This window comes from Pan troglodytes, chromosome 5 (genome assembly GCF_028858775.2).
Source record: "Pan troglodytes isolate AG18354 chromosome 5, NHGRI_mPanTro3-v2.0_pri, whole genome shotgun sequence".
Taxonomy (NCBI): Eukaryota; Metazoa; Chordata; class Mammalia; order Primates; family Hominidae; genus Pan; species Pan troglodytes.
Genome location: NC_072403.2, coordinates 163815258 through 163840954, shown reverse-complemented (window position 1 = coordinate 163840954; position 25697 = coordinate 163815258). Strand labels below are relative to the sequence as shown.

Sequence of the window (25697 nt, the reverse complement as noted above, 5' to 3'; positions counted from 1 at the left end):
AGAAAGTGGCTGGTTGACTCAGGTTCTAAAGGAGAAAACTGCCTTTTGATTGAAATTCACATTCCTTAAGGGATGATAACAGACTGGAAGGCTATAAATTAGCTACTCAGCTTTCACATTTACAAGTCTCAATTTAGGGAAAGTTTATCCTCAGATATCATTTTCTAGCATTTGCAACATAAACAGTAACTGAAAAATATTTCTAGAATAGTTTACTAAGCACTCTTCGTTTCCTTTCATCACCGCCTCCCACACACCTTTGATTTAAAATATAATTATTTACATTGAAAATCCAAAACACAAAATGCCATGTTAGGATTTCCAGCTCTAGACACTTCCACCTTTTTAAAATAAAATGGATTATGAAAATACTTTTTTTGCAAAGAAAAATAAGAATAGAAAAAAAACAATTAAAAGAAAAAAACACAAAATTCCCATGGTGTTATTCCAATGGGTAGAGCCAGCACTGGGCGGTGGCCAGGGCCATCCCCAAGGGCCCCTGGGAGAGCTGTACCTACCACCTTTCATCATTCCCACTTCGTAGCATTTGCGGAGCCGGCAGGCCTGGCAGCTCTTCCTCCTGTTTTTATCAATGGTGCACTGGTTGGTGGCTGGACACATATAGTCGTTATGTCCTATTAAAAGCAAGAGGACAGAATTAATATTATTTCAGGAAACTTAGCCAGTCAGAATCTACAGGGAAACCTTTTGGAGGCTGTTTTCCTATCACTTCCTCAGCCTTACTATGTTGTTCCCCAGCCTGCCTGCCTTTTTCTGTCCTTCTTGAAGTGCAAACAAAACCTCTCATGGGCCGGGCACGGTGGCTCATGCCTGTAATCCCAGCACTTTGGGAGGCCGAGGCAGGTGGATCACGACGTCAGGAGTTCGAGACCAGCCTGACCAACATGGTGAAACCCCGTCTCTACTAAAAATACAAAAATTACCTGGGTATGGTGGTGTGCACCTGTAATCCCAGCTACTCAGGAAGCTGAGGCAGGAGAATCGCTTGAACCCGGGAGGCGGAGGTTGCAGTGAGCCGAGATTGCGCCACTGCACTCCAGCCTAGGCGACAGAGTGAGAATCCATCTCAAAAAAAAAAAAAAAAAAAAAAAAAAAAACCTCTCATGGACTTAATTTCTACAGCAGCCAATTGCTTCAGGAGTCCTTTGGGCAAGTCACCTTCAGTTCACACAGTCTATATTTTGTAGCACCATATTTTATGTGGTTATATTTTCTCAGCAGATAAGGATTTTTGGTTTTGGTTTGGTTTGGTTTGGTTTTACCAAGACTGCTTGCCAAAACTGTTGTGAGGGTAGAGCTGTTAGAAATAGAGTTTTCAGAGAGAGAGTTTCAAAGTAGCCCTTCTTAAAATATAATTTAAGTCGGTACTCACATGCAGCACAGAATACCTAAAGTCAAGCCGGCTTGGTGGGCTGAGTAGTGACAAAGTTCCATCCTTCAGTTCATAAATTAGTCCATGACTGACTACCTGGAGAACTCTGAGCAAGAGACATTTCTAGATCTCTCTTTCCTCCTCGCTAATCTAGAGGAAATCATGGAACCCACCACATCCAACGATTCTAAGAATTGAATGTGAGAATGCAGGTCAGGAGTTTACCATAGTTCCCCGGATATAGAAAACACTCAAAAGATGTTCACTGTTGTTACTGTTATTCTATGATGAACCCTCTTTCTTTTCTCTTTTGTTGATTGACTCTTCTCCCTCAAATGCTCCTTACTCATTGGCTTTGATCACATGCGAGACTGTCCCATAAAATAGTCTCCCTTGCCCAACATGCTCTCTAACTTCCATCTTCTATCTTGTCCCTTGTTCCCAGCTGAACTCAGAAACGTCTGCACATGAAATCTCCTTTTCTTCGCCTCTCTTGCATTGCTCAACCCACACCAATCTGTTTTCCACCTTAGTTACCCCAAAAAAGCAACTTCCCTAGGATTACCAATGAATCGTGTTGCCAAATTTTACAGATATTTTTCAGTCCACATCCTACATAACCTATCTGAAGCAGCTTACAATGTTTATACCTCCCTTCCCCCTGTGACACAGGCTTTTTCCCTTGGCTTCCATAATCCCAAACACCCCAGTTCCTTCTGCCTGTCAGGCTGCAGCCTCCCGGTATTGTTTACAGATTCAATTTCCTCCATCCAACACTAAGCCAGAGGTGCTCAGGGCTCAATCTTAGGTCTTCTTCTTCTCTTACTACTCCATATTCTCCCACAAGACAATCTAGTGCATGTCCATGGCTTCCATCATCACCAAATGCAGATCACTCAGAATGTATGCTCCCAACACAACCCTCTTCTCTGAGCTCCTGGTACATATGTCCAGCTGCCCACAGGAAGTTTCTGCTCTAAGATTTAGAAGTCACCTCCATCCCTTTATCCCTCAAAATAAATCTGGTTTATAGGGAGCAGAATATTAAAATTCACAAACTAATAAATATTGGCATGTTTTTATAAAGTCTGTTTGCATAAGTCTAAATTCTTACATATCTTGGGGAAATGTCCTGAATTTAGACTAAGGAAGTTATGTATACTATTGTAAAACATGGTTCTCATTCTCCCACCCCAAAACTGAATACATATTTCACACCCTAGTTCAGATTCTCTGCTTAAGTCTCTATTTTTTCCATTTACTAAGGGCAAGATGCAACATGCAGTGAAATGTTTTAACTACAGAGCTCTTTGTTCTCTGTTCAACTTAAGGGTCAGGCCCAATTAGAAGAGGGTGGAGTGAGGACTTGACAAGAAATGCTGGCCTCATAAAACTTGGCTTTCCATCTTTAAATATACATTATAAAAGTCACTGTATACACGGGCTTCAGATCAAATTAACATTTGCACTCTTCTATTGCATAACAGAAACCAGAAAACTAGTCAGCAGAGTTATAAACCTGTAACTTCAGTAAAAGACCACACACTGACTCAGATATCCAGACATAGTTATTATTTTTAGAATTGTCCTTATTAATAGGGTCAAACTGAAGAAGTAATAGAACCAGAAACAAAACTTATCTGTGCAGATGCTAACTGCAAGCAAAAAGTGTATTCTTCTGATACCCTAAAGAAACTTTCAGTGTTTAGTCTCCTGTAGTATTTATGCAGTATATGCTGATATATTTCAGCTTTTAAAAAAAAATGAGTATATGGCCAGGTGTGGCAGCTCATGCCTATAATTCCAGTACTTCAGGAAGCTGAGGTGGGAGGATAGTTTGAGACCAGGAGTTTTAGACCAGCCTGGGCAACATAACAATATCTTGTCTCTACAAAAAAAAAAATTAAATATTAGCCTGGCATGATGGCACATGCCTGTAATCCTAGCTACTAGGGAGGCTGAGACAGGAGAATCGCTTGAGCCCAGGAGGTCAAGGCTGCAGTGAGCTGTGATAGCACCACTGCACTCCAGCATGGACAACAGAGCGAGACCCTATCTCTAAAAAAGAAAGAATAAAATAAAAAATTAATTAGTATACATTAAGTTTCAGAAGAAAATAGTCAATAACCATTCAAACCAAATATTACTTTGACTCACTTTCTCCCCAGAGCCAGTTACTTTGTAAGCCAGAAGAAGATAGGAGAACTGAATTGGGTCAGAGACCAGTTGGCTGAGTCTCATGTTTGCAAGGGCCATCCACTGTAGATATGTATCTTTGTAGAACCAAGTGAAATTCCTGAACTAACATGTTTAATGCATAAAAGGTAATAGATTTTTACAATTGAATTCGTCTCTTAACAAAAACGGAAATAGACGTACAACAGAATCATGTTCATACTGCAAACCTTTTGTGACAAAGCTAGAATTGATAAACTGACAAAAAGAAAAATTTAATAAATACATATTTGATATATGCAATTAAAACAAATTCTTCTTAACCAAACACCATTAACAACTATTTCTAAGTCTTCAGCTCATGTCAGAAGAAGAAAAACAACAAAGTAGTTTTTTTTCCTTAACGAGTGTAACTTGGTCAATATGTGTTATTAAAGCAATTGATTTAAGTTGCATTAAGATAGCATCGGGAGATATACCTAATGCTAGATGACGAGTTAGTGGGTGCAGCTCACCAGCATGGCACATGTATACTTATGTAACTAACCTGCACAATGTGCACATGTACCCTAAAACTTAAAGTATAATAAAAAAAAGAAGAAATTCTTTTTAAATTTTATTATCTGGTCTTCTCAAGATAATGCTTGAGAAAATCTTACTGAAGTGGAGTTGATTTTCTAAAAAACAACTCACACCAGTTGTCTTAGTGAAACATAGCAGTGTGTGTGTGTGTTTTTTTTTTAACTGAAAAGACAGGACTCGATGTATGTGACCAGACTGGCCCGAAAAGTCCTTCTGTGCAGGCCCGGATGAACCAAGCCCATAGGGCCAAAGCCAAGATGTGATGTTCAGGTGAAGGTTTGGAAAAATAATCCGCACTATTTTCTTGCCCATCAAAAGATAAAAATAAAAAGCCTCTGGAGGAATCTAAGGTTTGACTGGCAGGAAGTGGAGGGGACAGGAGGTGAATGAGATGGAACCAGAAAGACAGGAAGCGGGGAGAGAAAACGCCTCTCAGTAGGAATCACCGGGCCCACCCCAGCCCCTGCAGCAACAGAAGGACCCACATTCAGCTTTTCCCCAAGCTTCCCTTGTTCTTTTTCCTTCTCTTCTGATTTTCCCTCCTTTGGTAGTTTTCCCTCCTTTGGTAGCAGCTGGTTTGGCTTTGTTGTCATTACACAGAAAGTCTGCATTTGTTAGTTGTGAAAATAAATAATGGCCCGTACATATGCAGAGATTCAAAAGGAATATAAAGACAGGCCAAGCAGTTGCCTGAGAGAAAGCCAATATAATATTGCAGGTCTCTCCTTTTGTCACCTCTTTTCCGTCAGTATTTTCTGGTGGTCACTTCAGATCAAATCTCTTTCCTGAGTTTCCTGAATGTCCACCTGCCCCTGTCCATCAAGACTTGACTCTCTCACACTAGTCAAGATGGATGTGCCCCAGACAGAACTGACGACTGTCTTCTTTCCTTGCCAGTCTGTTCCTATTCACTTCCCAGCTGAACCAAGAAATGTCTGCACGTGAAGCCTGAAACATGGGCATTATTCTAGATTCAACCTCCTTCCTCACTTGACCCTCCCTCCCCACCTCCCACCACAGGCACACAGATCAAAACAAATATTTTCTAATTATTTTTCAAAGCGAAACCAATTTTGCGCTGGGCACCACGATACCTTCTCCAGCCCAGATCATTACCACAGCCCACCGCAGGACCCTTTGCTTCCAGCCTTCCCCCGCCAATCCTTCCCCACAGGGTGGCCACAGTGATTTTTCCTAAAATCATACGCCATCAGGCCACTATCCTGCCTCAATGTCCTGAGGCTCCTCCAAGCTCTAAAAATGACATCTAAATGCAATGCCTTCACAGTTTGCAAAGCTCTTATGTTTTTCCTTGCCTTCTCTCCCCACTCTAACTCCCATCCAAGCTCTGATCATGTCTTTCTGTTGACACATGCCATGCTTTTCACCCCCAGGACTTGGCACATGCTCTTCTTTTTCATGGAAACACACTTTTTCTCCTCTTGGCCCAACTGACTCCTACTCACCTTCTAAGTGTGCCAGTCAAGATGTCAGTTCCTCTGTGAAATCTTATCTGCCCTTCCAGCCATGCTTAGTTTGTGTCTCATCATAGGACTTACTATGTTGGGTTTTAACTGCTTGTCTCAATGCCCAGATCAGTTTAGGCATGGCAAGGGATGGGCCATATCCGTCTCATTTATGGCTATTGATCCTGAGCCCAGCGCATTCTCACACACATAGTGGAGCTCAACAAGTATCCAATATCTGAACAATACTGAGATGCTAAAGCTCCCCTCACCCCCAACTTCATTTGTGCAGCACAGGCCTCTTGAGGGGGATGACTGGGGTTCTATAAAGGAAGTAATGAGTGGGAAGGTGAGGACCCTGAACAATATGACGGCCATTCTACCTCAGGACCCCAAAACTCAAATCCGCAAGAACAAGGCTTGGTTCTAAGCAGGGGCAGTCTGCTCTTCAGCACTGGGTGAGGCCAGACATGAACATAAAGCAGATGTTCATAGACGAAGAGGGCCGGGAAGGGATCCACGAAGCCACACATTGCTCATGAATTATCCTCACTACTCTTTCCGTTTTGAGGCCTTGCCTCTTTCCTAATATGACTGTATTTCATGATTGCCCCAAAGAAAAATCAACATATTCAAATTATTCCAAAGCTTGTTTTATATAGAAGTGTTTTTCTGAATTAAAATGCCATTTTCCCCTGCTATAATACGTTGGTTAGGGAGACATTTTAATATGGTTCATTTTACTAATAATGATTTGTTTTCATAGTGTGTTTTAACTTTTTAGAATTTCTATTCCAAGATTTTACTAAACTCTGCAAGATTAGCAGTTTCCTTGAATCATCTCCCCATTCACCACCATCACCAGGAAACACTTTAGCTTTAAATAAAATAGGTCTATGGTATTATTTTCCTAGAAATAAAAATCCTTACAAATGAAGCATTAACAAGGCTGAAGAAAAGGCATATCTTGATCAAAGGGTTTCTTACATATAAACTACATAAACTGTCGTGTAGCTGACTGATTTTATGAGAAGCTGAAGTTCAGAGTACTCCTCTCCTGGCTTAACAGTTGAATATTAAGATACTACAAATATTTTCTTCCATCATAGCCTACAAATTTGAAGATCAATTTGTCCCAATAATGCAATTCTGTGCCATAAGTATGTGGTGTAGTTATTTTTCCTTTATCATAACTTCCTAACTTTATGGAGTCAGAAATCGTACTTGAATGGTTCTTTCCTGCTATTTCCATCTTGAATTGGCACATTTCAAAGTGCTCCACAAACTACAACACATCTAGGGATTTAATTTGTGACTAGAAAACTTCAAAATATATCATATCTATTCTTGCTTTATAATTTTTTAAATAAATGCATTCCCTAAAGAGATATACAGTACTCTGAAAAAAAATTAAAGTCAAGGAGACTTTCATAAGGTTAGATTAAAAGGCAAGTTATGTAAACCGGGAAAAGGTGTCGTCCCATTAAGGAATAAACACTTAGCATTCCTTATCAACATATACGAACATTTAGCTAACTGTTCATATTTTAAGGCTCAGAAATGAAAATGAATTCTAAAAGAAAAATGAATTCTCCAATGTTTAAGCACTCACACAGCAAATAAGAGCCAATTTTAGCTAATCCTGTCAAAAGGCCTCATTGGAGGAGTCCGACAAAATAATATTTTATTTTCGAAGTCCTATTTTTAATACCCGATTGACCCATAAATGTAGCTAACATATATAAAGCTTGGCTACCTTTACAGTCTCCTTATTAAAGGCACTCATCGAATATTTACATAAAATTAACTATGGTTTATCACATTTTGAAGCATCCAGGAACTATAAATAATTTAAGTTGACAAGTAAGATGTCAAAATCTGACTTCCTTTCTACTTCTAAGCATCAATATGTTTTCATAGAGTGTTAAATACAGCTTTAAATCTGATGTGAAATCACAAGTTTCTATACATACTTGGCCAAAGGAAAACCTATGACATTTTAGTTTTATCAGTGAAAGACTATATTATCCTTTAGGTGTCAAGGTACAGACAACATAGTTTTGAGCTGTAGCATTTGGGAAAATAGTAAGAATCTGCATGTGAATTTTCAAAGCACTGTTATATAAACCAGCAACTGCCCAGGCCTGAGTAGACGCTTCCAAGAGCCGTTCCTGCTCCGGCTTGTTCATTTCACACTTGTGCTCACTTCCTATCTGGGGGTAATTCCATAAGCTTGTCTAGCCAAACATTCTCTCTACGAAGGAAACCGAGTCTTCTAGGTACTGAACATCACCTGCCAGGAAGTGTGTTATACATTGATTGTTTCATTTAACCCCCTAGGAACTTTATGAGGAAGGAATTATATTAATCCTATTATACAGATGCAAAATTATAATTGAAGTTTAAAAGCCTGATCTAAGCCACACAGCAAGCAAGTGGCAGATGGGTTTTGAACCAAGGTCTCCTTTCATTCCAGAAGCTGAACTCTTATGCATTCTAACAACCTTCATATATGGAAAGCCCAGCTTCTCCAAAGGGCAAGCTCTTCATTCAAGAATGGTATCTACTTTCCAGATTGCAATCATGCAAGGAATCTCTGCAACTGTCTGACCACCAAGTGTTCCGCTTCCTAGGAAGCTCATGTATAGGAAAGAAAAAGTGAGGAATTAACACAGCCAACCCAATGTTACTGTCTTCTATTTAACATATCTACGAGACAAATACTTACTAAGACCACACCAATATTAAGTTATTTGGGCAATACTTTGACTTATATGACAAGGATGAAATGCACAGTCCAACTCCCCAGCCACAACGGTACAAGGGAACAGAAGTCTTGTCCTGCCTTATACTCTGAGAAAGATACTGACTTTCTGCAGTACCTAGTATCTGTATCTACCCCAGCCCTTGACTCCTGAGTGATGCTTTGTCTTGGTAGGACCACCCACATTATCTACTGTAACCAAAGCAAAGAGGGAGTATGGGAATAGCAGCATAGAATTAGAAAGCAGGTTCAAACAATGATATCATTGGAACTCACTAAAAGCAAAAAGGAAATGAAGACTGGCAAAGAATTTGTTATAGAAAGAAGAATTCAAAATGTTTTTACACAAAAGTGGGAATGTATGATTGTCATAAAACATGAAGGATTAAAAGTATTCACAGTTATGCCAAGGAAAAAAAATCATACCAAAACATCTACTAATCATCTTTGAGTAGCAAAGTAGATGAGGCAGAGAGAAGACGTAAAGAAGTTTTCAACAGCTTTGCCAAATAGGGCTAAAGGGAGGGGGAGGAGAAAGTCAAATATTCTAATAGATTGTGCCAGGATATTTTGAAAATTGTTCATACCATTAATCAAAAAAAGATCTGAATTGGGACAGGGGTGTCAAGAAGTCATATGGAACAATTTAAAACCTGTTGATATGAGATTTCCATCATAAACTCAAAGCGACCTCCTAGCACGCTGTTGTAAATACAGTTCTGAAGCTTGGAAGTTGTGTCAAAATGAAGTGGGAGACCATGTTCCACTTCCAACAAGTGGAAGCAATTCCACTTCCAACAATTCCGCTTTGAGGTGTAGACCCAAAATAATTGAAAGCACAAACTCAAATAGATATTTTTATACCCATGTTCATAGCAAAATTACTCAGTATACCCACAAGATGGAAATCATCCAAATGTCCATCAACAGACAAATGGATAAACAAAGTGTGGTCTATCCATACAGTGGAGTATTATTCAGCCTTAAAAAGGAAGGAAACTCTGACACATGCTACAACATGAATGAATCATGAAGACATTATGCTAAGTGAAATAAGCCAGACACAAAAGGACAAATATCACACAGATGCACTTACATGACGTACCTAGAATAGTTAAACTCACAGAGACAGAAAGTAGAAGAGAGGTCAGCAGGAGATGTGGGGAAGGGGAACTTGGAGTCATCGTTTAATGAGCACAGAGCTGGTCGGGCACAGTGGCTCATGCCTGTAATCCCAGCATTTTGGGAGGCTGAGGCAGGCAGATCACCTGAGGTCAGGAGTTAGAGACCAGCCTGCCCAACATAGCAAAACCCCATCTCTACTAAAAATACAAAAACTTAGCTGGGTGTGGTGGTGGACACCTGTAATCCCAGCTACTTGGGAGGCTGAGGCAGGAGAATCTCTTGAACACAGGAAGCAGAGGTTGCAGTGAGCCGAGATTGCACCACTGCACTCCAGCCTGGGCGACAAGAGTGAAACTCCATCTCAAAAAATAAAATAAAATAAAAAATAAGTACAGAGCTTCACTTTGGGAGGATGAAAAGTTCCGGTTGCACAAAAATGTGAATGTACTCAATGCCACTGAACCGTACACTTAAAAATGATTAAAGTAGTAAATTTCACATTATGTATATTTTATCGCAATTTTATTTTTATTTTTAATATATATATTTTTAAATTTCAATAGCTTTTGGGGTACAAGTTGTTTTTGGTTTCATGGATGAATTGTATAGTTTACCACAATTTTTTGAAATGAAGTTGAAGGCTGGGTGTGGAAGCCTGTTTTCCCGGCACTTTGGGAGGCTGAGGTGAGGGGATCACTTGAATCCAGGAGTTTGAGACCAGCCTGGGCAACATAGCAAGAACCCAGCTCTACAAAAGTTTTTAAATTAGCCAAGTGTGGTAGTGTGGTCCTGTCATCCCAGTTACTCAGGAGGCTGAGGTGGGAGGATCACTTGATCCTAGGAGGTCGAGGTTGCCCTGAGCTGTGGTTGTGCCACTGCACTTCAGCCTGGGGGACAGAGTGAGACCCTGCCTTAAAAAGAAGAAGAAGAAGAAGAAGAGGAAGAAGAAGAAGAAGAAGAAGAAGAAGAAGAAGAAGAAGAAGAAGAAGAAGAAGAAGAAGAAGAAGAGGAAGAAGAAGGTGTAGGAAGCATCTACATGGGGTGGGTCAAGAATAGGAATAAAGTTGGCCTGTTCAGATTCCCTTCTGTGCACCATGCACTGGGCCAAGGACTGGGTAGCAGCAGAACCCACATGCTTCCCATGGACCAGGTGCTGGGCTAGGTGAACTCAGCATTTTGCCTCATCTAATCATCACAAGCAATGAGTTAGATTACCCTAGTTCCCATGTTACAGAAGCAGAAACTGAGACTCCAAGAAGTTGACTCACTTGTTCAAGTTCTCTTGGCTAGCAGATGGCAAAGCCATGATTAAATCCAGGTCTGTCGTATTCACAAGTCTTTCAGGAGTGCCGTGGTAGGGTTGGTGAAATAAAAAGAACTTGACAATGACTGAACAAGAGCACCTAAATATTAAGTTATATTTTAAACTATAATAAAAATATTATTCCCTGATGGAATTACTATATGGTATCATTGGGAGGGCATTTCAGAAGCAGTAATAAAACTATTTCCAGAACCCATGATTCCTAACACTTCCATAGTTATATCTCCCAAAATATGAAAGAGTAACCCATAAAAAGTATTCATCAGTAGATTATGGCATATGCAAATCTTTCTGGAAAACCTTTCCACATACTCCAGAATAAAATAAAGAAAAAAGGAAAAAGTAGAAAGCAACGTATTAAGGAAATAAATAAGAAATTTATATTCTGTGACAGAACAACTGCAGTATTATGTTTGGAAATAAATTTTGACTCACATATTAAAGTGAATATCTCCAATTTACAGCCAATGCAATGAGCCAAAGAAAATGAAATAGGATTTGGCTGTCTCAGTGAACACATTCCTAAAAATCCAGTGAGGACATTCAATGTGCCATGATTTGAACTATTTCACAACCACATCTGTACACAATGGCATGCAAATAAAAATGGCATGCCTTAATAATGCATCCCAAATTATATTTTTACAGCTAGTCAGTTCTAGTTAATCTTGTCAGTGACAACCACCACCTCCAAGAGACATCTTACTTTTATTATTTAAGAGGAACAAAAATATATTATTTGCATCTAAGTAAATTTTCAAAGAAAAAAATTTTTAAAAAGGAATTCTAGGAAAGAAATTTGTCCTGGAAAGTTTCTTTTTCTAAATAACACAAAGTGAAGAGGAAAGCCTCTATCTATTTGCCCTCACTAGACCCCAGTCTGTTGAAATTTTGGCCAGGGCAGTGACATGATCCCTTTTTTTGTCCAGCCTCTAACTTACCATCTGCAAAACCACAATTGTTTTAAGCACCTGGCAAAGGATCAAACCAACAGCTGCAATAAAGGAAAACATAATGAAATCAGTGACCACCATCTCATTGTAATACCTCAGGGACAATGAACCGCTTTCAGTAATGCTTCTCAGGGCTCAACAAATAAGCAAGTGCTATTCTACAGCCCAGAAAAGGACTTTCTGGAATTGTTCCTTCTGGGACAACAGATAACCATCAAAGAGGAGAGAATTGTGACGATTGGTGTGATTACTTCAATGCCATGCAGCATTCAGCTCACCTGTAGACCCCTCTCCTTCACTCTGTTCGATTATTTTCAGAGAATTATCCAAGCTTTCCTCCCACTTGTACTCATTTGAAATCTAAACTCTGGTGTCCAAAGTAGTAAAAACAATTTCAAAACTGTTCTTGTCCTAAGCTGAAGAAGGAAGGAAGAGGAAAATGATCTCGCAATCAGAGCAAGAGGGTAAAACTCAGAAACCCTGAACAGGACTGTGCTTACTGCCCTGCCTTCCCAGACTCATAAATAAGTCCATTTTCCATCTTCCAATTTCTGGGCCATTTTGGTGCTTTGGGAGAAAATAGAAAAGATGGTTCACTAAGCTCTGGTGTGGGGGTGGAATATGCATGTCTCTCAAGCTGTCACACCTGAACGTTCCCTTGTACACTTTCGACCCTCTAAGTGCTTAATAAGGGGTTTCACTCATCTTCAGGAGTCCCCCCAAATTAACTTCGTAGGAGAAGTTCCTCCCAGTTATCCTGATAAGAGTAATGAAAATAAATTGTTCTATTGAAAAGACACATGCACCCATATGGTCATCAGAACACTACTCAAAATAGCAAAGACATGGAATCAACCCAATTGCCCATCAGTTATCCTAGATAAAGAATGTATGGTATATCTACACCACGGAATACTACACAGCCATAAAAAAAGAATGAAATCGTGTCATTTGCAGCAACGTGGATGCAGCTGGAGGTCTATCTAAGCAAACTAACATAGAAACAGAAAACCAAATACCATGTGTTCTCACTTATAAGTGGGAGCTAAATATTTGGTACACATGAACATAAAGACAGAAACAATAGACACTGGTGATGACTAGAAGTGGGAAGGAGGAAGGGCGGCAAGGACTGAAAAACTATCTATTGGGGCCAGGCACAGTGGCTGACGCCTGTAATCCCACCACTTTGGGAGGCCGAGGTGGGCAGATCACCTGAGGTCAGGAGTTCAAAACCAGCCTGGCCAATATGGTAAAACCCCATCTCTACTAAAAATACAAAAATTAGCCGGGCATGGTGGTGTATGCCTGTAGTCCCAGCTACTTGGGAGGCTGAGGCAGGAGAATCGCTGGAATCTGGGAGGCGGAGGTTGCAATGAGCCGAGATCAAGCCATTGCACTCTAGCCTGGGTGACAGAGCGAGACTCCATCTCAAAAAACAAACAAACAAACAAAAAAACAAAAAACAAACAAAGAAAAAAAACAAAAAACTATCATTGGGTACTATGCTCATTACCTGAGTGACAGATTCATCCATATTCCAGACCTCAGCATCACTCAATATACCTTTGTAACAAACCTGCATATGTACCCCTGATTTTTAAAATAAAAGTTGAAAAATAAATAAAATACAAAAATAAAAAAGGATTAATGAACAAACACTTGGGTGCTTCTGAATCAATGTCAAAGGGTTCCTGTAGCACAAGATTAACACACGACTTCAGTCACCCCTGTTTTTAAAATTGGTTTAAGTCCACCTCAGAATAAGAAAACAAACTAAAAGACAGCCCGTCAGACCTAGAAATAACTACTAGTTGTAGGTCCTTGAGGAATCGCCACACTGTCTTCCACAATAGTTGAACTAATTTACACTCCCACCAACAGTGTAAAAACGTTCCTATTTCCCCACATCCTCTCTAGCATCTGTTGTTTCCTGACTTTTTAATGATTGCCATTCTAACTGGTGTGAGATAGTATGTCATTGTGGTTTTGATTTGCATTTCTCTTGACCAGTGATGATGAGCTTTTTTTCATATGCTTGTTGGCAGCATATTTATGCTGTTGGCAGTATAAATGTCTTCTTTTGAGAACTGTCTGTTCATATCCTTCACCCACTTTTTGATGGGGTTGTTTCTTTGTGTGTGTGTGTGTGTGTGTGTGTGTGTGTGTGTGTGTGTGTAAATTTGATGAAGTTCCTTCTACATTCTGGATATTAGCCCTTTGTTAGATGGATAGATTGCAAAAATTTTCTCCCATTCTGTAGGTTGCCTGTTCACTCTGATGATAGTTTCTTTTGCTGTGCAGAAGCTCTTTAGTTTAATTAGATCCCATTTGTCAATTATAGCTTTTGTTGCCATTGCTTTTGGTATTTTAGTCATGAACTCTTTGCCCATGCCTATGTCCTGAATTGTATTGCCTAGGTTTTCTTCTAGGGTTTTTATGGTTTTAGGTCTTACATTTAAGTCTTTAATCCATCTTGAGTTAATTTTCTTATAAGGTGTAAGGAAGGAGTCCAGTTTCAGTTTTCTGCATATGGCTAGTCAGTTTTCCCAACACCATTTATTAAATAGGGAATCCTTTCCCCATTGCTTGTTTGGTCAGGTTTATCAAAGATCAAAGGGTTGTAGATGTGTGGCATTATTTCTGAGGCCTCTGATGTGTTCCAGTGGTCTAGATATCTGTTTTGGTACCAGTACCATGCTGTTTTGGTTACTGTAGCCTTCTAGTATTTGACCCAGCCATCCCATTACTGGGTATATACCCAAAGGATTATAAATCATTCTACTCTAAAAACACACGCACACGTATGTTTATTGCAGCACTATTCACAATAGCAAAGACTTGAAACCAACCCAAATGCCCATCAATGATAGACTGGATAAAGAAAATGTGGCACATATACACCATGGAATACTATGCAGCCATAAAAAAGGATGCAATCATGTCCTTTATAGGGACATGGATGAAGCTGGAAACCATCATTCTCAGCAAACTAACACAGGAACAGAAAACCAAACACTGCATGTTCTCGCTCATAAGTGGGAGCTGAACAATGAGAATACAAGGACACAGGGAGGGGAACATCACACACTGGGGCCTGTCGGGGGTGGGGGGCTAGGGGAGGGATAGCATTAGAAGAAATACCTGATTTAGATGACAGGTTGATGGGTGCAGCAAACCACCATGGCACGTGTATACCTATGTAACAAACCTGCACGTTCTGCACATGTATCCCCAAAAGTAAAGTATAATAAGCAAAAAAAAAGAAATAACTACTAGTCTACTTTCTTAGCTTAAATAACAATTTCTCCTAACAAATAAAAATAAATGAATGAATAAAACCTTTACAGGATGGTTGTTTAATAGAACAAATACAATCTATGCATAAGAAGAAATGTTCTATATTTATTTGCATGGTAAATTTAACTCAAACTAGTGTAGATGATCTGGAGCATTTCATAGTTCTTATGGTTGGGCACAGCTTCTTCGTTATTTGTTGCTTTGGCCCTGCACTCGGACAAAGAACTGTGTGAATATTAGACATTCAGTAAACAAAAGCAGGAGTGGTTTTAAGGTCTACACCACCTGGGCACCCACACAGCTCAAGTCGCAATGGTCATACTGCGCTGGCAGGAGAGTTATCTCGGATAGGATGCATCCCACATCAGAAAGCAGAGTTCTCATTTCTCAAGGGTGTTTGGCTTCTCAAGCTGCATTCCATCCACATCCCATTCTAGCTGATGAGAAAAGAGAGCCCGGAAAAATCTAGCATCTCCGTTTCCTCCCCTCTCCAGAGCTAGCCTCAGGAAAGAAAACGATCCAGCTGTGTGGCCTAAACATGCTACTTAACATCCACAGGCCACACCCAGGTCCTCATCGGTGAAAGCAAAGAGATGCATCTGTTGTTCGTTAGTGCCCATTCAGTTCTAAACTTCAATTATTCTCTTTTCTCACTCACCTGAGGTCTATGTCTCCTTGTCGTCTGGCTTCTTGATGTCCCAGATTGGTGATCTTTTTACTGCTTTCAAAGAGTTTACCTAAATGTTGTAGCAGCTGCACTAAATTGCAGGAATATGGGCCTGTTTAGGGAATGTTAGCTGTTTGAGTCCCAAGCTCCATGTGATCCTGGGTGAAGCCCAGGTTACCCTTCTGGGATTCTTGATATGTCCATTGATGACTGCTATACAACCCAATGAAACAATATATGCAAACCCTTTGTCAACTGCAAAACTTTGTGCCAATAAAAGGTATTATTACTCCATACTATGGACTAATATACAGCCATTAAAAATGAATGAGTGAGACCAATATGTACTTATATGGAAAGATCTCCAATACACATTATTCGATGAGAAAAGCTAGGCACAGAATAATGTGTAGAGCATAAGGTAATGTATGTTAACAAAATATCTATGTGTGGGGTGTGTGTGTGTGTACATATGTAATTTTCAGAAGAAATTGTTAATAGTGTTTACCTATTGAGAAAGGGACTGTAGATTTTTTAAATATTTTTTATTATACTTTAAGTTCTAGGGTACATGTGCACAATGTGCAGGTTTGTTACATATGTATACATGTGCCATGTTGGTGTGCTGCATCCATTAACTCATCATTTACATTAGTTATAGCTCCTAATGCTATCCCTCCCCCCTCCCCCCACCCCACAACAGGCCCCAGTGTGTAATGTTCCCCACCCTGTGTCCAAGTGTTCTTATTGTTCAATTCCCACCTATGAGTGAGAACATGCAGTGTTTGGTTTTTTGTCCTTGCAATAGTTTGCTGAGAATGATGGTTTCCAGCTTCATCCATGTCCCTACAAAGTATATGAACTCATCCTTTTTTATGGCTGCATAGTATTCCATGGTGTATATGTGCCACATTTTCTTAATCCAGCCTATTGTTGTTGGATATTTGGGTTGGTTCCAAGTCTTTGCTACCGTGAATAGTGCCGCAATAAACATACGTGTGCACGTGTCTTTATAGCAGCATAATTTATAATCCTTTGGGTATATACCCAGTAATGGGATGGCTGGGTCAAATGGTATTTCTAGTTCTAGATCCCTGAGGAATCGCCACACTGTCTTCCACAATGGTTGAACTAGTTTACAGTCCCACCAACAGTGTAAAAGTGTTCCTATTTCTCCACATCCTCTCCAGCACCTGTCGTTTCCTGACTTTCTAATGATCACCATTCTAACTGGTGTGAGATGATATCTCATTGTGGTTTTGATTTGCATTTCTCTGATGGCCAATGATGATGAGCATTTTTTCATGTGTCTGTTGGCTGCATAAATGTCTTCTTTTGAGAAGTGTCTGTTCATATCCTTCGCCCACTTGTTGATGGGGTTCCTTTTTTCTTGTAAATTTGTTTGAGTTCTTTGTAGATTCTGGATATTAGCCCTTTGTCAGATGAGTAGATTGCAAAAATTTTCTCCCATTCTGTAGGTTGCCTGTTCAGTCTGATGGTAGTTTCTTTTGCTGTGTTTTCAGTCTTCAGATACCCCAGCAAAGAACAGAAGCTTTTTAGTTTAATTAGATCCCATTTGTCAATTTTGGCTTTTGTTGCCATTGCTTTTGGTGTTTTAGACATGAAGTCCTTGCCCATGCCTATGTCCTGAATGGTATTGCCTAGGTTTTCTTCTAGGGTTTTTATGGTTTTAGTTCTAACATTTAAGTCTTTAACCCATCTTGAATTAATTTTTGTATAAGGTGTAAGGAAGTGATCCAGTTTCAGCTTTCTACATATGGCTAGCCAGTTTTCCCAGCACTATTTATTAAATAGGGAATCCTTTCCCCATTTCTTGTTTTTGTCATGTTTGTCAAAGATCAGGTGGTTGTAGATGTGTGGTATTATTTCTGAGGGCTCTGTTCTGTTCCATTGGTCTATATCTCTGTTTTGGTACCAGTACCATCCTATTCAACATAGTGTTGGAAGTTCTGGACAGGGCAATTAGGCAGGAGAAAGAAATAAAGAGTATTCAATTAGGAAAAGGGGAAGTCAAATTGTCCCTGTTTGCAGATGACATGATTGTATATCTAGAAAACTCCATCGTCTCAGCCCAAAATCTCCTTAAGCTGATAAGCAACTTCAGCAAAGTCTCAGGATACAAAATCAATGTGCAAAAATCGTAAGCATTCTATACACCAATAACAGACAAACAGAGAGCCAAATCATGAGTGAAGTCCCATTCACAATTGCTTCAATGAGAATAAAATACCTAGGAATCCACCTTACAAGGGATGTGAAGGACCTCTTCAAGGAGAACCACAAAACCACTGCTCAATGAAATAAAAGAGGACACAGACAAATGGAAGAACATTCCACGCTCATGGATAGGAAGAATCAATATCGTGAAAATGGCCATACTGCCCAAGGTAATTTATAGATTCAATGCCATCCCCATCAAGCTGCCAATGACTTTCATCACAGAATTTTAAAGTTCATATGGAACCAAAAAAGAGCCTGCATTGCCAAGTCAATCCTAAGTCAAAAGAACAAAGCTGGAGGCACCACGCTACCTGACTTCAAACTATACTACAAGAGACTGTAGATTTTTGAATGAGACCAGAGAAAGACTTTAACCTTTCATCATGTACAATGTTGTACTGCTTAATATTTAATCTTGTGTATTCATTTGCTGTTTTTTTTAATAACCCATAAAGAAGAACTGTATACTTTAAAACTTTCAAGCCAACACCAGCCTGGCATCTACAACCTTCTTTTCTTTTCTCGTTCTGCTACCATCCTGTGGTTATTTCCCTACAACTCACAGACTAAGCGATGAACTTCACCACTAGAACCTTGTTAAGCAAGAGAAAACTACCACAGTTCTTTCACACAGAATAGGAAAAAGGCTAAGTGTGAGCTGTGTTTTCAGTCTTCAGATACCCCAGCAAAGAACAAGCAGCAGGTACCCAAACCGCAGGTGAACACTGCAGTCTGTTTCTGGTCCGATAGTCACAAATGTATTTGTGACTCTCCTCCCCAAGCTGGGCCAATTGCCCTTGGCTTTCAGCTCACCCAAACCTTTAGTCCTATAGGAGCTTGGTCTCCTCTCCAAATAAGAGGACGGAATTGTCCTTAACCTTCATGCTACACCTGGTAGGATATAAGGATACACACCGGAGCATCCTAGTGTCTATCCATTGCATGGTAACAGCCCCATTTACCCTTGGCAATCAGGACTAACTCCAGCCAACTCTGTGGCCCCCATCTGTTGCCTGTTAACCTAGTGGGATGAGGAGCCAGCTATTATCAGGTGACACTCCTCACTTCCAATGGCCTTTCTGGAAGCACTCCTTTCCCTTGGAGAAGGCAACAGAACACAATGGTTAAGAGTCAGGCTTCGCAGTCCTCCTAGTCAGATTCAACACTGGTTTTGTTTCTTACATACCTTGGTTTCCTCATCTGAAAAGTGAGATTAATTACAATGCTGACTGCTTCAAAGTTTATGGAGGATTAAATGAGATGATGCATTCAGGACACGTAACACAGAGGCTGGAGCAGGGCAAGTATTCATTACACATTAACTATTATTATTAGATACTAAATCTCCAAACCAACAGAGCTCAAATTTGTAAGGACAGCATCTAAACCACAATACCCTCAAACCAGTTTATAATGACATCATTTTCTCAGTAAACAATCCATTTTTACCCTTAAGTAATTTTCTTCACATCATATAACTTGTTAGGCTACATTTACGCAGTCCATTGTAAATCATGCAAAACACTTGGTCCTACGCAAAAAATCCACTCCAGTCAGCATAAGGCTAATTGTCAGGGCTGAAACTATTCTAATGCTGGAAAAAGTGGGCAAAAAAAAAAGTGTAAGAATAAGAGCCATTTACTCAAGCCTCTGAACAAAATACATTCAAACACCTTTTTAAACAACCAAGAATTACAGTCTAAACTGTCCAGGAATGTGGGGAAGTCATAACATGCCTCTTCCTGAGACTCTAACCCAGATGAACAACTCACTTCTGGGCTTTGCAGTGAACGTGGTCACCTCTGCTGCCCAGCAGGTTAAAGGACAATGCTCATCTACAGTTTGAAGTGAGCCCAAAACGATTAAGCCAATCTGCGGAACAGAAAAGTACTCTGATTCCCGATTCATGCTACCTGAATTGTCCTCATTGCTTACAAATGAGAACAGGGAAGAGGAACTGTATTTTATTTAACAGAATATATTTCAAGAAGCGTTCAATTTGATATAATTACCTTTTTGCAATCTATTCTCCTTCTACTGATTAATAATTTGGTGCCATTCCAAACTCCATTTTCAAGTAGCAATTATAAAGGTTATTATGAAATTTAGCTTTTTAAAATTTACTACAAAATGCTCGGCTTGTTTGGAAGCAGGGCCCCATTCTTCAGGAATATTCTCATGGAAAGAGACATAGCAGGCTGAATGGACAATGCAGACTTACCCAGCCATGAGAGAAAGGATATTTTAATAATTTATACATCCAGCCAAATTTAATTTAAAGTTGTTTACCTTTAATTCCATACTGTGCAAATTAAATACCACCTTTCTTATTTTTTAAAGTATATTTTAAGTCAGGGAAGGCCAGTTAAAAACACAAAAAAGGGCAACGTAGCAATCAAAGATAATATAGAAAATTCATTCAAGGAATTTTCTAAGTCTCCCTACAAGCTAAGTAACTGTATATTTGAGCCCAAGGATACATGACCTCTGCTATCTAAAGCTTGGTGTTCATAAGATTTTTTAAAAAAAGAACAAAGCTTAGGTAAGAGGTAGAAATCCACAGGGAAGTTTTTAAATGTTCTGATCTCTTCTTTTGATTTTATAGCAGAAATGGTAACACATCATATAACTGGCTATGCTACATTTATACAGTCAATTGTAAATCATGCAAAATACTTGGCCCTATTTTCAGGTGCTGGCTATGAGAAAGAAATTCGTGTCTAAGAAGTAAGACGCATGTTTCTTTTTGTGTCCAGCTTGTTTCACTTAACATAATGTCATCCAGGTTCATCCATGTTGTTGCAAATGGCAGGATCTCCTTTTTGAAAGCTGAATAATATCCCATTGTGTATGTGTGCATGTATATACATATGTACATGTGTGTATGTCTGTGTGTTTGCATATACACACATATATATCACACAATTATATATACATATATCACTCTCTCTATATATATCACACACACTATATACCTATATCCCACAATTTCAGGCATGGAATAGTGGAGAAAATGGAGAGGTATTGGTCAAAGGGTACAAAGTTGCAGTTATGTAGCATGAACAAGTCTAGAAATCTAATGTACAACATGATGACTATGTTTAACAATACTGTATTATACACTGGAAATTTGCTAAGAGAGATTTCAGGTGCTCTCACTCCATGCCCCCCAAAAATGATAACTAGGTGAGGAGATTGATGTTAATTAGCTTGACTGCAGTAATCATTTCATTATGTATATGTATATCAAAACATCTTGTACACCTTAAATATATACAATTTTATTTTTGAAATAATTAAAAATAATAAAGAGAAAAGTAAAGAAAGAAGAGGTAAAAGTGGATTTAGAAGCACAATAATTAAATGTTAAATTATTTTCTCTGCTTAGTCTCAGAGCAGAAAGATATCTATAGGGAATGGGATAGAGCCAACAAGAGGTAATGATGCCAACGATTCTTTACAGAGCACCTGTAGGTTAAGCATGAACTCTAATCACTACATCTATCCAGAAGGTAGGAACCAGGGTGCCATTCACAATTGAGGAAATTGAAGTTCAGAGACATCAAACATAGTAGACATCAGCATCAGGGAGGGAGGTAGTGATTGGCTCACAATGATTTCACAGGGCGAGCCCCAGGGATCACCTCTGTACATGTTACTGCCTCCTGAGAACAGCTAGTTGGTCCAGAGGTGTGTCCCAAAGCTGGGCCAAGCAGGGTCCTTCTCTAATATTTGCTAACGGCAAGAATGCCACAGGAAGTCAACCCTGGCAGCTGTTGCCAACTCTGCTTCCCACCTTAGGGAAAATGCATACTTGCAGACAGAGAACGCGAAGCTGACACATAGAGAAGAGTGGCGGTAAGGCTAAGGTCCTCACAGGGTCTGAGTCCCTGGGTCTGTGATCACTAAGGTCTGGTTGCACCCCGCCATGTTTGCAGTTAGCCAAGACACGCAAGTAAACCTTCCATTGAAATCCATTCCTTCTCTTTTACCCCCACCTCTACCCAAAGCTAGTTTGAATTGGATTTTGCTCACTCAAAACTAAAAGCCTTAACTAATATGTGAAATAATTTTTCTAAGACTAAACAGATAAATCGTAACTATTTTTCTATGGTGACATAATAATTTGTATAAAAATTTGATCTATAATTTGTAAAGCAAGTTCTCATGTAATAACCATTTTTATTAGCTACATGTTACAAATTGTGATAAAATATGATCTGGATTAAAAATTCAAAAATACATTGAAGGTAAAGAATAGGCATGCTATCTTGCATACAAGATATGAAAAAAATAAGGGAAAGAAAGGAAAAAGGAAAAGTTAATGAACATGAAGTCCTGTTTTTCTGACCCTTCCATATCTACTGCCATATTGGCAGGTACAAAGCAGATAGCTGCACAGTGACTACTCCTGTAGTTTTTCTTAGAAGAATGCTACTGTAACTTACCCATAGCCTTTTAATAACAGTTCACCCCACTTAACTGGTAACTGAAACAAAGCCAATTATAAAGAAGGGAACAGCCTCTACTAAATCTTACAGAAGTAAATTGGTCTCCTCTGTTATTTCTTGGTAAATGATTCAGTCTTTAATTTCTACTCTTTTCATTTCAAATATACTATTAAGTATTTAAATAACCTCATACTGCACACTCTAAATCACAGTGATCCCTAATCCAGGTATAGTTCTAAGCAAAAGAGGAGTCCTAAACAAGACTGCACCAGACCAGTAATGATTGTTGTCTTGTTTCTAATTAAACAAAGCTAAACTCCTTAGGGGAAAAAAAATGAAGCAATGGAAAGTACTATTTTAATTCACAGATAAAATGCTTTAAAAAAAAAAAAAAAAAAAAAAAACAGGAACAGATCCAAAGGCAGGGTAATGGGTCAGGACACATTCAAACAATCAAAGTGAGGGTCAGGCACTGTTTCCAGGCTGATGAGTCAGTGTATCTAGTCTATGTGTGTAGCATGCTCTTCACATGTGTGTAGACCTCATGGCTAGTATATGTGCAACTGCAATCAGTGACAGATCACAACCCAAAAAGGCTAGCTCTTCCTCTCTGGAATATAGAGCTAGGGTTAATAATCACTGGCTGCAGGCCTGAAATATTTTACCCTTGCTGGTCAGGCCAGCAGCTGTAAAGACCTAGATTCCTGGTGGTACTCTATTATCAACACAGGCTTTCCTCTGCTATGATTTCTCAACAACCCAAAGGAATAATATTGTATTGGCCTCAGCTACCTGATGTCCACCTGACACAATTTCTCTTGGGCTCATGGATAATGAACGAAAGCTGAACTTCAGTGCAAATTTGACCTCTTGCAAACAGACAGTCAAAATGATTTGCAAATAAAGTGTAAAGATTTGGTAAATACAGAATAATCTTTCTGTACTGAGGGAAGAGTAAAAAAATGTTAGTATGTAATTAATCAATTGCAGCATGGATTTTTTAATGAAGTTTTTATTACAGAAGTAAAAGATGTTTACTGTGGAAAAATAAAAATACAGATATGCAAAAAGAACAAAATTTATCCATAATCCTATCATTCAGAGATAGTCACTGTTAATATTTTGTAGTACACATTTCAAAAGTCTATACCCACTGCAACTGGGTGTGGTGGCTCACATCTGTAATCCCAGCACTTTGGGAGACCGAGGCAGGCAAATCACTTGAGGTCAGGAGATCGAGACTAGCATGGCCAACATGGTGAAACCCGGCCTCTATTAAACTACAAAAGTTAGCCAGGCATGGTGGCAGGCGCCTGTAATCCCAGCTACTAGGGAGGCTGAAGCAGGAGAATCACTTGAACCCGGGAGGCAGAGGTTGCAATGAGGCAAGTTTGCGCCACTGCACTCCAGCTTGGGCGACAGAGCGAGACTTGGTCTCGAATTAAAAAAAAGAAAACAAAGTATATACACATTGGTGTGTGTGTGTGTGTATGTTTGTGTGTGTGGGTGTGTTTATGAAGATATATATACAGTGGCCCCTCAGGATCTGTGGGGGATTTGTTCGAAGACTCCCCAGATACCAAAATCTATAGATGTTCAAGTCCCTTATATAAAATGGCATAATATTTGCATATAACCTACGCACATCATCCCATATAGTTTAAAACATCTCTAGATTACTTATAATACCTAATACAATGTACATTCTCTGTAAATAGTTGTTATATTGCTTAGGGAATAATGACAAGGAAAATCTCTGTATATGTTCAGCACAGACACTACCATCCATTTTTTCCCAAATATTTTTGTTTTGCAGTTGGTTGAATCCATGGATGCTGAACCCACAAACATGGAGGGTGGACTGTACTTATGTATGGACTTATGTACGTGTGCAGCCATATATGAATACACACGCACACACAAAGTGTTTACAAGAAACTCTTGAATCAAACTTTTTATCTTGCCTTATATTCAGAAACAAAGTAGCCACCAAAAAAGCATTTTATAAGCAATAAATGTTACCCAGAGCCCTTCATAGTAGGGCAAAAATATATCTTCAATCAGGAAGTTTGACACTGACGCCCTTACTTGGTCCAGTAAGGAGATGTGGGAACAAAATCAGAAAAAAAAGAAGGGTACTTCATCCCCAAAGTTATGCTAGCACACACCTTGCTCTTCCAGCTCCTCCCCGGGATTTACAGAAAGTCAGGAGAAATGCAGTCAGAACAGGTGGCAGAGTGAAAGAAGCCCATTTCTGGGACCTAGATTCATATTTTGCTATTATCTCATGTGTTTACACCAAGTGCATCAGTAGTACCAACCTTAAGAAAAAGTATTATATAGGAAGAAAGAAGGCGAGAGGAACTGAAATCTTCCAAACACGTTGTATAGAATTGATCAAAGCTGGCCAAAGCGTTTTCTTCCTTCTCTGAGGTCAGTTTTACTGCCACAATTTTAAAAATTCAAGAGTGTATCTCAGTGTATCATCTACTAATTGTTCATGTTGTGGAAAAGTTTATGTCAACTCTTAGAAGCAAAAGTCTCTAGCCATTTTTAAAAACATCCTTTCATAAATATCTCACAGAAGTAAAGCCAGAGGAAGAAAATCAAGAAAGTTGCAAACATAAAACTTATGGCATATAAGCTAAGCCTACCTTAATAAATTGTAGCTTGGGACTAGTTGTTTCCCTTCATATCATAATAAAAAATATCAAATACACTTACCTCCATAATAGCTACATTTTCTATACCTACATTATCTATTGCTCCTCTTTAGGAGCATCTTTAGATTTTATTAATATCACGCCCATGTCAAACTTCAAAAGTAAGTTAAAATAGCACATCACTCACATCCTAGAAACAAAATATTATTCAATCTCTGGATACAAAATAGATTTACTGCTAATGATGGTGAAACATATATATAAGAAATATGTTCGAATATATTACAAATAGTTTTTTTAAACCCACACTATTCTATTAGGTTGGTGCAAAAGTAATTGTGATTTTGCCATAAAAATACACAGTTATCACACATGCAGAATTGAGCATGCAATGACTAATGGCAAATCACAGGCCACTTACAATTAAGTAGAACTCTCTTCATGGTTCTGTGGAAAGGTATGTATTTAAACACCACCTCCTCCATAAAGTCTTCGAGTTTAATCTAGAGCATTCTGTTTTCTCTTGCCTCTGAACTCATATCATTTTTTTCTGAAATACCCCTTTTTCCCATTATGCTGCTTTGAGGCATCAC

The 25697-nt window shown here is 39.1% G+C and overlaps 1 protein-coding gene across 8 annotated transcripts in view; it reads right to left on the bottom strand.

Annotated features, from left to right (window-relative positions):
- Window positions 1-25697, bottom strand: part of ESR1 (estrogen receptor 1) — a 447866-nt gene that overhangs the window by 224799 nt on the left and 197370 nt on the right. For all 8 annotated transcript variants that reach the window (XM_054686430.2, XM_003311549.5, XM_054686432.2 and 5 more), the window contains one exon: window positions 519-635. In XM_054686430.2, coding sequence (XP_054542405.1) covers window positions 519-635 — 117 coding nt within the window. The remainder of the gene's footprint in view (window positions 1-518; window positions 636-25697) is intronic.